General features: G+C 46.7%; 1 protein-coding gene across 9 annotated transcripts in view; it reads left to right on the top strand.

Annotated features, from left to right (window-relative positions):
• The first annotated feature begins 5092 nt into the window (after positions 1-5092).
• The window catches only part of OBSCN (obscurin, cytoskeletal calmodulin and titin-interacting RhoGEF), a 186256-nt gene continuing 174836 nt past the window's right edge, over positions 5093-16512 (top strand). For all 9 annotated transcript variants that reach the window (XM_059838258.1, XM_059838268.1, XM_059838276.1 and 6 more), the window contains exons 1-2: positions 5093-5318; positions 14174-15285. In XM_059838258.1, the coding sequence (XP_059694241.1) occupies positions 14187-15285 (1099 nt within the window). In that variant the 5' untranslated portion in view covers positions 5093-5318; positions 14174-14186. The remainder of the gene's footprint in view (positions 5319-14173; positions 15286-16512) is intronic.

Raw genomic sequence — 16512 nt, forward strand, 5'->3', positions numbered from 1 at the left:
TTGGTTTTGCAGTGTTTTTCTGGGTATTTTTAATATTTTTCAGTGTTTGTTTTGGTTTTTTGTTTTTGGGTTTTTTTTGCTTGCTTTGTACTGTGATTGTTTATTTGTTTGGGTTTTTAATAGAACTATTTCTCAGGTTGTTTGGGTCCTTTCCAACCCAAACCACTATGGGATTCTCTGCTTGGGTTTTTTGTTTGGTGTTTTGTTTTGGGTTGGTTGGTGTTTTGGGGTATTTTTTTTTATAGTTTTGGTGTTTCTTTATTTTAGGGTTTTTTTGTTGGGTTTTTTTTTGCTTGTTTGCTTCGTGCTGTGATTGTTTATTTCTTTGGAGTTTTAATAGAAGTTGTTTGGGTCCTTTCCAACCCAAACCACAATGGGATTCTCTGTTTGGATTTTTTGTTTTGGGTTGGTTAGTTTTTTTTGGGTGTTTTTTTATTTTTTTGTTGCTTGTTTGTTTGATTTGGGATTTTTTTTGTGTTCTTTTTTGTTTGTTCATGGGCTTCTGTTTGCTTTGTGCTGTGATTGTCTATTTATTTGTTTTTTAAATAGAACTATTTCTCAGGTTGCTCAGAGCCCAACCCAACCTGGCCCAGAACCCTTCCAGGGATGGGGAGTCCACACCTTCTGTGGCCAAAAAACCCATTTTTATACCAAGTGTGCTGTTTCTCTCTGGCAATTACACTGCCCTCAGAGCAAAAGAAGTTGTAAAATGTGCATTTCTACCAGCATGAAATTCATTTTTTTCCTGTAGTTTCCTAACTTGGCACTGGAGAGACTGTAGACAATTTTGGATTGTGGTGCAAAGCAGGTGCAGAGCTTTATTCACTGTGTAGTTATTGAAGGTTTAATGTCAAAATGGAAGGATTGGCCCAACAGAACCACACAGATTTTGCCATCAGAGCCATATTTTTACTGAAAATCTGATTTTGGCAGAGCCCCTTGAGGCTTCAGCCAGGCTTAGACTTTCACCAACCCAAAATTCAGGAAAAGGTTTTTTAACCTTTCATTTAATTTAGTTTTTTTTATTTTTTCAGTCTAGTTCTTAATGCCAGGAAATGCTGCTTGGGTGCAGCTCTAGGAAGATTTGGGGATTACTGGGAAGCAAAGGTGGATTTGGGATCAGCAACTCCTCAGTTGTTTTGGAATTGGCAAAAATCCACAATGGGATGCACAAATGTTCAAACATATCCAGGCAAAAATGTTTGGGATCTACAGGGTTAAATCACAGCAGGAATTTTTAACTTTAGGTATTTTATTAGCAATATAGAAAAAGGTTTAATGTTGAGAGCAGAGAAGCTCAGGAAAGCATAAAATAGAAAGGAACATTTATGAGGTTTTTTGGAAGCCTTGGCAAGATGTGTCACTTCAGCCTTGTTGTTTGTTCCAAATTTATTTGTCCTGCAATTCTAAAAAAAAAAAAAAAAAAAAGAAAAATTAATCCACTTAACCCAGTTCCTCTGTTCTTTTTTAAATCAATGTAATACATATTTTGCCTCTATATATTAGTTTTCTGTGTCCTCCATGACTTTCTCAATTAACATTGCCAGGTATAAGTAAACTTTTTAGGGGAATGTGTTCCCTCGTGCTAGAAGTGCCTTAGGGAATTTCTTGTGAGGTTTAATTCAGAATTAGGAGCTCTTCCCCATCAGAATGAAGTGTGGTCGGAAAAAAAAAAAAAATCTCATTTTCTGTAACTTATTTCTGTGTGTAGTTTTTTATTAGCATTGATTTTTATTTAATTTTATTTTTCTGACAATGCTAGATTGGGAGACAACACATCAAGGTTTTTTAGTTGTAAAATCTAAGTAAACATACTGAGGAAAAATAAATGGTGTCAGCTTTTAAATTCTTGTGCAGTGTCACATGGGGAAAAAATCAAATTAAATTCTCCCACAGAGAGAAGCAGGAATAATATGTTTTTTTACAAAATCCTGCCTTTTTATGCAAAAAATCTCATGCTTCTTAGGAATATTGAAATAAGATGTAATGCCTCAGGCCTTGCTAGTTATTATAATTCAAATAATTTAAACTGATTTCTTGGAGAAAACCCAAGCACAGCTTGTTTTGGTGCCTGTAAACTCTGGTTAATTCTGTTTGGCATCCTTTTATTTCCAACTGAACTGTTCAGATGGGCAGGTTTGGAGCTCCAAAATATGGTTTTCAAGGACAAAGGAAGATTTGTCTGTGTTTTAAAACTGCACAAGTTTCTGTTTCAAACACATCTTCCTGATGTTTGTTGTGGGGAGAAAACACATTCAATGAAAAGCTCTCAGTTTTTATTTCGAAGAGGAGGGGACTGGAGTCGTGCCTGATGATATTTAATTTGTCTTCATCCAAATTCAGGGTGTTTTCCAAGCCTTTCACTGCTCTCTCTATAAACTGGAACTTTATTAGCTCATCATTTTAAGATGCTCCTTTATTTTAAACCCATGACAAGTTGTAGTTCCTGAATAAGTTAATAACTCATTGGGACTGGAGATACTTCTCTCTTTCCAATTTTTAGTGACTTTTAGGGGTAGTTCAGGCAATCCAATTGATGTCAGGAGAACTAGGGCAAAAAGAAAGGAGGAGAAAAGGAGGTTTGGGGGGATTTTCTGGTTCTGCACAACTCCCTGACAGGAGGGGACAGCCAGGGGGGTCGGGCTCTGCTCCCAGGGAACAGGGACAGGAGGAGAGGGAATTACCTCAAGTTGTGCCAGGGGAGGTTTAGTTTGGATATCGGGGAAAATTTCTTCCCTGAAGGTGTTGCTAAGCCCTGGCACAGGGCATTGGTGGAGTCACTTTGCAATTCTGGTACACACAGGTGGTGCCTTCCCAAAAAACCCCCAGGGTGGAGATCATCAAGTCTCTGAGATCTTCCTCAAAGTCACCAAGATGTGAAAGGAAAGGCACTGCTCATTTAATCCCATAAAAATCTACCTGGTGCCTCTGGCAATTGCACAGGGCAGGGAAATGCAAGGTGGTGACATGGAGGGCTGGGGAACAGCAAATTTCCTTTGGTTTGCTCCAAATGGGCACTGGAATATTCCAAATTACTGGTCCTGATGCCTTGTGCAGGCTGGCCTAGAGCAGAGACTGGACAGAGCTAAAGAATGAAGCAGGGATTGATTCCAAGGATCTCCTCCATGGATGCACCTTGGGCAGCACCAGAGCCCAGCCAGGGCTGCACCCAAGATGACCCAAAATGGCCCCAAAATGCACGAGCGCTCCCGGGGTCTCTCCCTGGGATCAGCTCTGCTCCATTTGCACCTTGCAGTTCATTGTCCCAGCCCAGCTTTAGCCCAGGCACTCCCACCCTGCTTGTTTTTCTCTCTCCAGCCCACGGGGTTTGTGCTCCTGGCCTGAGATTGGGCTCATTTGTCCTTGGTGCCCAGCTGGAGCAGGAATTGTTTTGTCTCCCTGCTCTGTGCACAGAGCTCACCATGCCCTGATGTGAAACTCAGCCCCACACACTAAAGCAGCACAGAATCTGAAAATATAAAAGCTAAACCTGAGGCATCAGCTGGGGACAGACCTTGGGGTCTGCTGATGTCCAGTTTGTGGAGCAGTGCCTGTTCAGAATCCAAATCCTGCTGATTCAGAGAGAATCCTGCTGAGAGCTGTTGCTAACACACCCTAGGCACATTCCTGTGTCTTTGGGAAGCCTCTGTTAAATCCTACAGCAGAAACTTTAATCCACCTTCAGAAAAGAGAGGGCAGAACGAGCACAGTGGGCTCAGGGTCTTTAAGAGGGGATGAGTTTTTCACAGAGCTGAACACTGGATAAAGTCCCTCAGCCAATGCACAGGGTGTTCAGGTTGCGCCTTAAATCTCTTTTTCTCCTCAATCCTGTAATCTTATTATTAATTTTGAAAGGATCACAGAATAGTTTTGGCTGTAAGGGACCTTAAACATCATCTTATTCCACCGCCTCTGTGAGCAAGGACAACTCCAGCTATCCCAAATTGCTCCAAGCCCTGTCCAGCCTGGCCTTGGGCAATTCCTGGGGGATGAAAAAAGGTGATCTTTAAGCTCCCTTCCAACCCAAACCATCCTGGAATTCTGTGATTCTCCTCAAGCTCTGCTTGGAAAAATCCCAGCTAAAACTCCCTTTTGCTGCCCTGGTGGTGGTTTTGTGCCCTGAAAAGTGATTTAACACAACCTATCACTGTGTCTTCAGGGCCTTGGGCTATGCAGCACCTTATCTGCTTTGTTTACTGCCAAAAATAAGCATATCTTGCAGTTCACTCCTGATACTTGCACAGAGCTGAAGTGGTTGTGGGGGAGCCTGCTGAGCTCTGCTGTAGCTCTTCGGCCATTAGCAAAAATCAGTTTTCAATTTCAAACACTGTGATTGCCAATAAGAGTTGGCACGGACTCCCTTTTCAGGAAATTGTTTTTAAAAACTAGAAATTTGACTTGTAAACACGGGAATTGTGATCTTGAGCCTCTGAGGTGTGATGGATTGGCTGCTCAGGTGATTTTTGTGCACGGTTTGTATTCAAGAGGCAAAGAGGTGGGGAAACATATAACCCATGTATAACCTATATATATATACATATATATTTTTATATATATATATATATATATATATATATATATATATATATATATATATATATACAAGGTGAAGGGGCAGAGACACTTTTAGGATTATTAACTTGCTGTTGATTTGACTCCTGCCTGGGAGCCTTTTATTTATTTATAAATAAACCTACTATTGATCTGATGCCTTTGGGACAGAATTCCTGTCCAGTGTGCTGATAATTCAGCAGCCCCTCATTCCTGAGTCCCCACACCACATTTAGCTGTGGGATGGGCCCTTGAGGAATGGCTCTGACCCACCTTGTCCCACAGCCTGTCCCCCAGCCCGCCCAAAGCCCCACTTTTGGGGTTTTTGCCCCCTGCTGTTGCTGGGCTGTGGCAGTGAGTCCCTAAAACGCTGCCCTTTTGCCTGTGTGCTGCAGGAAATTTAATCTCCCCGGTAAATGACACCCAGAGCTATTTTGGAGCTGGGCTCTGGAGGGAAGGAGAAGCACGTCAGCGATCTGACTGGAGGAGGACAACCCAGAGGAGGGTCAGGGGGGTGGCACAGCCTAACCCAGGCCAGCAGAGCCACTGCAGGGGGACTTGGGGGGACCTTCTGCACCTCCCTGCTGTCGCTGGGGTTTCTGTTTTATTTCCTGGAGGGGAAAGGGGGGGGGAACCCAAGCCAACATGGTCTCCCCATGTCCTCTGTTCCCCTCTTCCCTCTTCCCCCTCCTTTCATCTCAGTAGAAATCAGATTTTTCTTCCTCTGCCCACAGCTTTGTCCTCCTCAGACTCAGACAAGACTCCAGGTAAGACCAAAACTCTTGGCTAAGGAGAGGTGGGTTTGGGGATGCTGATGTCCAGCAGGAAGTGGAGAAGGTCGTTGGTAGCTGAGGGAGGGGTGAGGTTGTTTTTGTGCCGTGCCTGAGGGTGTTTTGTTTTATGAAACATATTTGGGGATGGAGCTGAAGGTGCAGGTAGTAAATCCATCCTTCCTTTGCTCTGAGTCAAATGAGGATTGTTCTGCTTAATTACTTCTGAGCAAAGATAGGCCTCCAGAGGAGGAAAGTGAAAAAGGTCAGGTTTAGAGCTGCAGACTCTACTTGATACACTTTGTCCCCAAATCTGAGACACCACTGGGCATGGAGAGCCTGGAAAACACATGGAGAGGTGGCAGAAAGGAGCATTTCAAAAAGCTTTATTTCCAGGGCTTCATCTCAGTGCAGCTTTTTTCTTCAGCCAGGACTTTCTTCCTCTCTGAGCTCCTCTCTGGTGTCAAGACAGATTCACTCTGCAGCCCCCCACCCTCCTCCCAAATGGTTTCTCCAAATGGTTCTGAGGGGAGATAGGGAGAGATGGAGCTGGACAGCTGAGGCTATTTTGGGCCCTACAGCTCAATGGGGTGGAGTGACTGTAATGACAATGACGTCCACTTGTTAAAATACAAGGGCTTAGGTCGTGGCTGATTGTCACCAAGGGAATTCTTTGTCCATATGGGAGCTGTGATCCTGCAGCTCCCTCGTGGAGGAAATCACATGGGCTAAACCAGGAGCATTTCTAGCTTTGCAAGTCTGATTTTTTTTTTTTTTTTTTTTTCTGGGATTCTGCTTCTCTCCTGGCCTGTGTGTAAAGCAAAATGCAGCTGGGTGAAATTTGTGATGAAGTTTCTAGATTTACATCGCTCCTTTTCTGTCTCCTGGGTGGGAAACCCCAGAATTTGTGTGTTTTCTCTCCATTTGCCTCCTTTATTCTCAGCCCCACAGAACAGCAGTGAACATCACAATGTGCCCAGACCTCCCTGGTGCTTTGGCCTTTTGCTGTTGTCAGAGCAGCCTTGGGAGGCTCAGAAAAACAGAAGGAAAAGTGGCTGCTGTTGAGTCCTGAGGGGCAATTTGAGGCCTCTGGGAGTTTCAGGGGTGGTTTTGTAGCTCCATCAAGGGTGGGATGTGACGTCCCCATGTTGCAGTAAAACCCAAGGAAGATGAAATCCCTTCCCTGCATGGAGTTCCTTGGAGCTGTTAGAGTGTTGATGGAAAATGATTTCTGGCCAGGAGGTTGAAAGTGGGATGAGTTTTCAAAGATAGGTCTGTCTCCGTAGAGAGGAAAGATAAAAAGTGTTTTAACCATGTAGACCACCTAAGTGGTTTGAATCTGTTGAGGTTTTCATGAAGTGTGTGCTGCTAACGTGGCTGGGAGGTGTCTGAGCCCCTTCCCAGTGACGTGCACAAACCACGTGATTTGTTCTTGCTCCTCGTTGGAATTCCCTAAATGTCTGAACCCTTGTTTGCTACCAATCATTGGGAACACCCAGGTTATTGATAAGGGATTAACAGGGGGAGCCTGAGGGGGTGCAGGTCCCTCTGAGGCACTTGGTGCATTTTAGCCCTACCCTGAAGGTCAGAATTGTCTCGAGCTTCTCCTTTTCCCTGAGGGCTGCTCACCATGTTTAGCACCATGTCAGCCCCTGGCCTGCCAGGAGCTTTCCCTTAACATCTCCCAAAAAATCACCCCTCAAAATCCATCTCCCATGGATTTTGGCTTAGGATGGAGGCTGTGGATGGGAGGGAATGCAGACAAGCCTTACTCTGAGCCCAGTTAGAAGCTCCTTGCAAAAGGCTTCGTGCGCTGCGGGCTCTCTGTGTCCGACACCTCCAGGAATGGATCCCCCACAGAAACCTCTCCCATCTGCTCATCCAGTGACCTTTGGACATGCCAAAATCGCTTCTCCCTCACTGAAGTGGAATTCAGAGTAGGCCAAGCTAAGCCCTGAGCCCAGCTCCCGTGGCACAGATACTGTTGGAAGGGGATAAATCCCTCCTGCCTGGATTAGAGCGCCGGGCCCCGATTTAGGGGTGTCATGGGCAGGCAGCACTGGCTGTGCTGGTGTGCATTTCACCCCCAGAGCTCCCTGTCTGCTCTGGTGGCTCTCAGGCACCCACCAGAGCCCGGCTGATGTCACCCAGCCTGCAGCTGACACCCAACACTCGTGCTATTCCAAAGTTGTCCATTCCCTGGGAGGCTGCTGGAAGCCAGAGGGCAGCTGGGTTACTGCTGTTTCCCCTCAGCAGGATTTTAAACATCAAAGGAAACCCAGACTTCCCATTTGACAACTCATGGACTTCCCTTCCCACCCACGGATTCCATTTCCTGATGTTTTTAGATGGAACAATACAAGCAGATAAGTCGTGTAAACTGCAGTAGTAGCGGTGCTGCCTTGATTTTTATCTGGAGCGTTCATTTCAGGGATGTTCTTTGAAAGCTCAGGATTCAGAGACAGGAGGTTCCTTGTAAATCCTGCCTTTCCTGTCAGGAAAAGGAGTGAGAGGATTAGAATCTAGCATTGCAGAGGAAGTTCAGGAAACATAAAGTCCAAAGGCAAGAAAAACACCTCAAATCAGTGTATTTTTGACTTGGGCAAAGAAAGGCTAAAAGAGGATTGAGGAAATGAGCAAACAGGGTCATGATGGGGCTTAATGTGGTGTTGAAATTTCATGCTTCTGATCTGTGTTTGGACCTTGGTGTCCCTTAGGTTTAATTATGTCCCCAAAGTCTCTAATTTTGCTACTGGAGGCCACCTTTGTCTTGGGAATGTTTTATGGGATGGGTTGCACGGTGCTTTTTGCTCTGAGTCCTGGTTGAGAGGAATGGTGGATTTGTCTTTCCAAACCAGCTGTGGGTCTGCTGGTGGGTAAAACCAGCACTGGGAGAGAAAAGAAACAATGGGAAGGATTCCACTGATTGATGAATGGAAAAAGAGATTTGCTTTTACAAGTAAACTTTAAGTTTGCTGATGAATGAAATTAGACATTGAAGGATGAAAGAGACAATGGGGAAGAAGAACCCCTAAATTCCATAAGAATCAAAAATTAAAAGGGAGGGTTGTACATTAGAGGGGAGTCTCAGGTATCAGGTGTTCTGGGAAGTCTGAACCTCTAAAGTACCTCAGAAATGGGGAAAGAGAGAAGGGAAATGTGGCTGGGAAATTGGGATAAAAAGGGAGGCTGTGACCTCCAAAAATTTGAGAGACCCCAGGGGAATGCCCCATGGCCTCTGCCTTGATTGGAATAAATCCAGAAAGGACTCCTCTGTCTCCTTTTGGACATAAACCTCTGGTGTTTGTAGATTAATTTCCCTAACATGGTGGACAGGATTCTCTTTCTAATCCTTGAATGGAAAGGCTTGGACAGAGAATAACCTGTTCCCCCTGTCCTGTCCCACAAAGAGCTTCATCACAGGCTGCTGACAGCCTGGGGGACAGTTCCCCATGGGGGGACCTCTGCCTTCTCAGAAGGTTTTCCAGGTGCAGATCAGCATGGATGAAGCAATGTGAAACCAACCCAACCCATCAGGCAGCACCGCACGGTGAATCCCAGGAGCCTGGGATGGAGCCAGGCTGGCAGAGCCAAGGGTGTCCAGCCTGGAGCAGAGAAGGCTCCAGGGAGAGCTCAGAGCCCCCTCCAGGGCCTAAAGGGGCTCCAGGAGAGCTGGAGAGGGACTGGGGACAAGGGATAGAGGGGCAGGATAAGGGGGAATGGCTCCACGCTGCCAGAGGGCAGGGCTGGGTTGAATATTAGGAGGAAATTCTTCCTCAGAGGGTGGGGAGGCCCTGGCACAGGGTGCCCAGAGGAGCTGTGGCTGCCCCTGGATCCCTGGAAGTGTCCAAGGCCAGGTTGGGCAGGGCTTGGAGCACCCTGGGATGGTGGAAGGTGTCCCTGCCATGGCAGGGGTGGAACTGGATGGTTTACCATGGGTGGATGATGGGTCTCTAAGGTCCCTTCCAACCCAAACCATTCTGGGGTTCGGTGCCACCACCATCAGGGTTCTCCACCTCCTGATGAGTCCCCCTTCTGAGTGCTCCATCAGGCACTGGACCACTCTCTGGTGGCTCCCAAGGCACTCATTCCCCTGCCATGGGAAGCAGACACTGGCAGTGGTGGCACAGAGTGGGCAGGAGGCCTGGACCAGCTGTGTGTTGGCTCCAGGGCAGTGATTTATTCATTTATCTGACAGCTCTGTGCAGTTCTGCCTCTTTCCCCAAACACAAACCAGGGAAAATCCGAATGAATAAAGACATAAGCAAAATTATAAGTGCTGCCAGTTTGCCTTTGGCATGCTCAGAAATGCCCCAGATGGGAATGTGATCTCTGCTGCAAATGATTCACCACAGAGGGATTACATGGGGAAATGTGACACTGGCAAATGTCTGAGATTTATTGGAAAGGGCATTTGCATTGACTGGCTTTATTCATGCTTTGTTGCTGGTCCTGTTGCTTCCAAGGGAGCTGTTCTGGCACTTGCAGAGAGTTACTTTTTTAATTTTTTTTTAAAATTTCAGAGTTATTGGGCTTTTTTAAAGTTTGAATGAACATGTAACTAATTGAAATCAGAGTAATTATTGAATAAGTTGATTGACAAGTTACACAGTAGAAATATTAAATATTGTCCTTTCAGTACATTCACAAGTCTGTCCTCTCCTGGTCCTAAATCTGTTTATCATCCTAATCCAGTGTGATGTGTTTTATCCCATTTGTAATCATAAAATGTAATTCATCTTGTGCAGCCTAACTTATTAGATGTGTTAGATACATCCACAGCCTCATCCTTGCTGCAGGTTAGGATTTCATGCCTCTCGCTGCATTTCATGCTCTCCACTCCCATAAAACAAGTTTTCTCCCTCTTTTTCAGATGGGGACTAAAGATACAAGAACTGGAGTGTCTATCTCATAATTATAAAAGCAAGCCAGCAGCAGTGCAAGGAATAAACCCTGTTTTTTTTTTCCATGTTAGAAAAATATCTAAAATAATGATGAGCATGCACTGTTTTCAGTGATCCCGGGGTTTTTTCTGGCATCGTGGCCAGAAAAAAAAACCTTATAGAGTGTAAAAAACATTACAGCGTGTGAGGGTACACAGTGAAAGGTGTAGGTAAGAGCAGGGGATGTGGACACAGGATCTTGTATTGGATGAGGAGGATCATCTGCAAACACCAGATGAGTTTTTGGGAGCCATGGAGGAGGGAGGCTGGACTGGAGGCCACTGGGAAGAAGCATCTTGGATGGATTTGCTGCACCAGTTTGGTTCAGGAGCAAAACCAACAGGAGTGTGGTGGTTTTTGACTGTTCCTGTCTCTCAGAGGTACCAGGGAGCATCTGGGGTGTGTTTGTTTGGGCACAGCTTAGCAGGGAGAGAAGGATGCACTTTAGGAAGTGAGCAGCATAAGAGCCAGGCTTTGGGAGCCCTCACCTTGCTCCTCCAGGCCCAGAAAGGTGTCCTGGGGCCCAGGTGATGGAAATGGCACACAGGTGGGCTGAAGGAAGCCCCTGGTTGCTGAGAGGTCCCTGGCAGCTCCTCTCGTGTCTCTGAACCCACCTCAGTGCTCCAGGCACTTGTCCATGTTATGCAGAGCCCAGTTTGATGGAGAAGTGAAACAACTCTATTTTTCTGCTCTTTTTTGGCACTGCAAAGCTGGAAATAACTCAGAGTGATGCATTTATTGGGCACAATAGGAAGCCAGGAAGGGTGAGACGTGGCAGGGTCTCTGAAGGTGAATCCAAATGCTTTGATGGCACAGTGCAGCCTGAAGTTCAAGCTAATGCCTGAGAAATGTTTGGACATGAGCTCTGGGTCTGTGTTTTGATTGTTAACTCCTGGTCAATGCAGTGGGTGGTTCTGCTGGGCTCTCCAGAGTTGAGCTGAGCCTCAGCATCTCCTTCTGAGCATTGAAATGGTCCTTCCCCAATGGAGAAGGGGACTCTGATTGTCAATCAATGGACTTCAGTGGAAATTTCCACTGACTTCAGTGTACTTTGGCTCAGGCCCCAGGCTCCTATCTGCCCCTTCTAACCCTTCATGCAGCTTCTCTGCTTGCAGCTGCACGAGCATTCATGGAAAATGCATTTTAAAGCTCAGCTGAGGGCAGAGCTTGGAGCTAGGAAGAGGATCCAGAGAAGCTGAAACGAATTCACAGATTTCTAGACCAGTTTGAGACCAAGAGAAAAAGATTTGTGTATTGAAGGTAGCCACTTGGCAGAAAGTCAGTTGGTCTTAGCACTGATGGCTGCAAGTCAATCATTCTCTACCCTCTCAGCATTTACTAAAAGTAAATTTTCCCCATTACCTTTTCTCACCCCTCCCAGATTTAGTGTTTGAAAACTGTTTCTTTATTTTCTAAAGATTTGTGGCGGAATAATGAAATTTGCTCAATACCAGGAAACAAAAGCAACCAAAATTGAAATAGTTTAAAAAGGGTCGATCTCATCTAAAAGGAAAAGTCTTTGATTGCTCCTTGTCATTTTGTGTGCTCTGTGGAGTGGGAGATGCAGGGTAGGACAGGACATGGGGTAGATTTTCTGTTAAATGTAGAAAGGTTACATTTGGTTTTGCCTTAGATCTGTGACCCAGATGAAGTTTCAAGTTTGACTCAGTAATGCCATCTGGAATGATAATAATGATCCCAAAATCATGGAATATCCTGAGCAGAAAGGGACCCACAAAGACCATTGAGTCCAGCTCCTAGCCTTGCTCAGGACAACCCCAAGAATCCCACCCTGTGCCTGAGGCAGTTTTCCAAAAGTTTCTTGGGCTCTCATTACAAATACCATTTTGTATTTCTGTGACACCCCTTTTCCAGTGTATGGATTTAATGGTAAACTTGTATTTTTCAACCCCCAGCAGCATAAATGGAATTAAATTTGTAATCTCTTATTAATTTTCATGCACTATTTGACATTTACCTCAGCAAGTACATTGTTATATACACACTGTGCACATAATTATTTGTTAGCCCATCCCTGTCTTGATCTGAAGAAGTGGGAGGGGAGACAAGGAATTGGTAAAATAAGTGAGTTTTCCCAAGGTCATGCAGCAAGCTGATCCAACCCTCAGTCCCTGATGCCATCAGTGATTTGTGCATTAACAAAAATGCACTAACAGGAGCTGGAGGAGGATGGAGAAATGGTGATTTAAGAAATTAAAGCAGGGTTTTGGCCTGCTCCTATGGATTTCTGCTGGAGCTGGGGGGAGATGGTGAGAGCACCTGCCATTGGGTGAGAGAGTGGGTGGATGTGTGGCCAGCAGGGAAGCCAAACTGCTGCAGGATTAAGAAGGATATTTCTGTCTCACTGACTGGGTTTTATTTCCTTTCTGAGTTACAGCACCCAGAGCCCTGGTCCTTCTGCTGTGTGCAGCACTTGGAAGGTGAAAAAGCAGGGATGTGCTCACCTGGAGTAGGACCATTCCCATGGTCAGACAGGAGCTGCCAGGACAGAGGGGTCTGGCATCATGAGGCCAAAGAGGTTAAACAGTGTGAGAAATAGCTTCTCACTTGTCATGGTTTAGGAGGGTTTATTAAACCTTATCAAAAATACAACAGGAGACTGAATAAAGAAAAAAGGTTACAGCGCTAGGAGCAAAAGATTTTCCCTGCCATGTGCTCAGCCCCCTCACAATGGAGGTTTTTCCCTTTTTAACCCTTTAACCTCTCCTAAAGTTCTGTCCATCAACCCCTTCTTCTCTGTTCAGTGGTGGAGATCTCTTCCTCAAATCCTGACTGGAGGTCAGATGTCACCATAGTGACAGCCAGCCCTCCCAGGTGTCCCTCGATAACCATGTGAGGGGGTACAACACAACTATGAAGCTATAAGACTTTTCTTAACCTATATACATGATATTTGTCCATTAATTGTGAGAGTCAGTCATCGCATTATTCATCTATCACAACAGCTTGAAGAGAAATGGTGCACTCAAATCTTCTTGGAACATCTGGTCTAGAGGGTGACATTCCTACCCATGGAAGGGGGTTGGAATGAGGTGACCTTCAAGGTCCCTTTCCAACCCCAACCATTCTGAGATGGAGGCAGTATCTCGATGGGCAGACCCATCTCTCAGAATGTGGTGTCCAGTTCGTTCCTTGTGGTTGCAGAACCAGCCCATCTGTCTCCCAGCTTTAGTGCAGGTCACTTTCTGAGTGCCACAGGGGAAAGGCATCACTGTCTTCCTGCTCTATGAACAGCCCAGAGTTCTGTTTTGCCCAGAGGCTCTGTGGGCAAGTGAGCTGCCTTATGCAGTAGATGGTTAACCTCAAATATGGGAAATCCTCAAGACCAATAATATTCCAAGGCCTTCTCCCCCGTAATGAGAAGGGCTTTGAAAACAGGGGTGTCACAGATGTATTTTCTGAAAAATACCTTTGCTAAGATTTTTCTCCTGAGAAGCTGAGAGGCCTCAGAAAGGAAATGTAAACAACAATTATCTGCTGCTGTGGAATGCAACAGGTGCATCTTTAATTGGTCTCATGTGAATTGTTTCTACTTGATGACCAATCACAGGTCCAGCTGTGTTGGACTCTGCTCAGTCACAAGATTTTATTATCATTCTTTTCCTTTCTTTGTTAGCCTTCTGATGAAATCCCTTATTCTATTCTTTTAGTATAGTTTTAGTATATAATTTTCTTTTAATATAATATATATATCATAAAATAATAAATCAGCCTTCTGAACCACAGAGTCAAGATTCTCATCTCTTCTCTCGTCCTGAAGATGAGGGAAACACCATCACACATGGGGGTTCCAGGTGACAAACACCCTGATCCCACGGGAGTCAGTGATGTTTTCGGGTGCACCCTGTGCCCTGCTCTCTGCTGACACTTTTCTCTGTGCCCCTGCAGGAAGGAAGCCAGGATGGATTACAGCTCGCTCAGTGGGGTCCCGCGCTTCCTGACCCGGCCCAAGGCGTTCATGGTGTCTGTAGGGAAGGATGCCACCCTGAGCTGCCAGATTGTTGGAAACCCCATCCCAGTGGTGAGCTGGGAAAAGGATAAACTTCCAGTGCAGTCTGGGGGGAGGTTTAAAACCACAGAGGATGGGGATTTGTACCGGCTAACCATCTACGACCTGAGCCTGGAGGACAGCGGCCAGTACATCTGCAGGGCCAAGAACACCATCGGGGAGGCCTTTGCTGCTGTCAGCATCAAGGTGGGAGAGGAGACCACAGTCACAGAGTCAGCTCCTTACTTCATCCAGAAACCTTCCAACATCAAAGTAACCCTGGGAGAAGACGCCATGTTCAAATGCAAAGTCCAGGGCAGCCCTCCCCTCTCGGTGAACTGGGAGAAGGACGGGAGATACCTGAGGAACAAAGCAGACGCTGGGCGCTTCCAGATCGAGTCTGCTGGTGACTCCAACGCTCTCACCATCCAGTGTGCCCAGCTGGGGGACAGTGGCACCTACACCTGCCGGGCAGAGAACCTCATCGGCTCCGCCAGCGCCTCGGCCGCGCTGGTGGTGGAAAGGCGCGGCTCCTCCAACCCCGACAGCGGCAAGACGGCCTCCTTGCTGTCCCACCTGCAGAAGAGGCGGGAGGAGATCAGGAAGATGGACATCTCCCACGGGACTCTGGACTCTTCCTCTGCCTACTCGGCGGTGGAGGGGCTGTCCAGCCTGGGCTACGGCCTGTCCCGGGACTACGAGCGCGCGGCGGGGCTGGCCAAGGGCGCCCGCAACGCCGCGCTCGGGGCGCTGACGCGCACCTGCAGCGTGACCGAGGGCAAGCACGCCAAGCTCAGCTGCTACGTGACAGGCGAGCCCAAGCCTGTGATTGTGTGGAAGAAGGACAACGAGGTCATTGTGGAAGGCCGGCGGCATGTCATCTATGAGGACGACCAGGAGAACTTTGTGCTGAAGATCCTCTTCTGCAAGCAGACGGACAATGGGCTGTACACCTGCACGGCCTCCAACCTGGCGGGGCAGACCTACAGCTCTGTGCTGGTCACTGTCAAAGGTGGGTGGATGTGGTTCTCAACAGGGTGGGTGTGCCTGCAAGGACACGCCCTTGGATTAGGGTGGGGTGGGTGGTTTGGTTTGAACAAAATGTGTGCCTCCAAACTGCTGCAGGGGAGTGTGTTAGATGTGCCACACTTTTGTTGCCATTCTGAAGAACTTGGGACTGACCTTCTCAAGTGTGGAGTGACCCTATGGAAGGTGAGTTCTTCACCACTGACTGTGGCAAACAAAGGCATCCTGGACCTGGGAGGTTTTCTAGGAGCATTCAAGGAGCACAGACTATCCAGCAACCCAAGGTGGGAAAGGCTGAATAAAGCTCTCCTGGTGGAAAGGGCTTGGGCACTTGACCTGGGGACAGAGTCCCATTGATGGTGGTTCTTAGGAGAGGCAGTGAAGAGGTGCCAGGTAGGGATGGATGAGGCAGAACTGGCTGTGATGCCTCAGGTTTTAGCTTTTATATTTTTCAGATTCTGATCTGCTTTAGTGTCTGAGCTTCATATAAGGGGATGGTGAGCTCTCTTCACAGAGTAGAGAGACAAAACAATTCCTTCTCTAGCTGGGGACCAAATGACCTTAATCTCAGGCCCAAGAGCACAAACAATGTGAGCTGAAGAGGGAAAAACAAGAAAGATGGGACTTCATGGGCCAAAGCTGTAACTGGACAATTCACTCCAAAATGTAAATGGAGCAGAACTTATACAAGTGGGAGACCCTGTGAGTGGTTGTGCATTTAGTGACTATTTTAAGTTCCCCTGGGGTTTAGCCCTGTCTGGGCTCTTGTGCCCAAGGTAAATCTATTGAAGCTTCCTAATAAATCCCTTCTTTATTCCTGAGCTCCATCTAGTCTCTGTTCTAGGTCAGCCTGCACAAGGCATCAGCTGGGGTGCACCAGATCCCTAAGGCTCCTGTCACTCCTGGTTTCACAGTGATGTAAGAGATCCATTCCCATGCTCTGGGTCAGTGACTGCCAATGCCCTGTCTCACCCTCCAGGCTTTAATCACATCTGGGTTTGTGTTCACCATGGGGTTTACTCAGACGTGCCAATTGTAGTAGTAGTGGAAACCCCTCCCTACAAGATGAGCGTGTCAGGCTGCCTCAGATCCCCTGGGGGACCTACTCCAATTCTAATTACAGTCCAGCTCAGTTTTCCTGTACAGTGACCCACCAGCAGCCTGGTTCTTGCCAGGCTCTTCAGCCTTTTCCCAGCTTGGGTTGCTGGATAAT

This window comes from Haemorhous mexicanus, chromosome 1, assembly GCF_027477595.1.
Source record: "Haemorhous mexicanus isolate bHaeMex1 chromosome 1, bHaeMex1.pri, whole genome shotgun sequence".
Lineage (NCBI taxonomy): Eukaryota > Metazoa > Chordata > Aves > Passeriformes > Fringillidae > Haemorhous > Haemorhous mexicanus.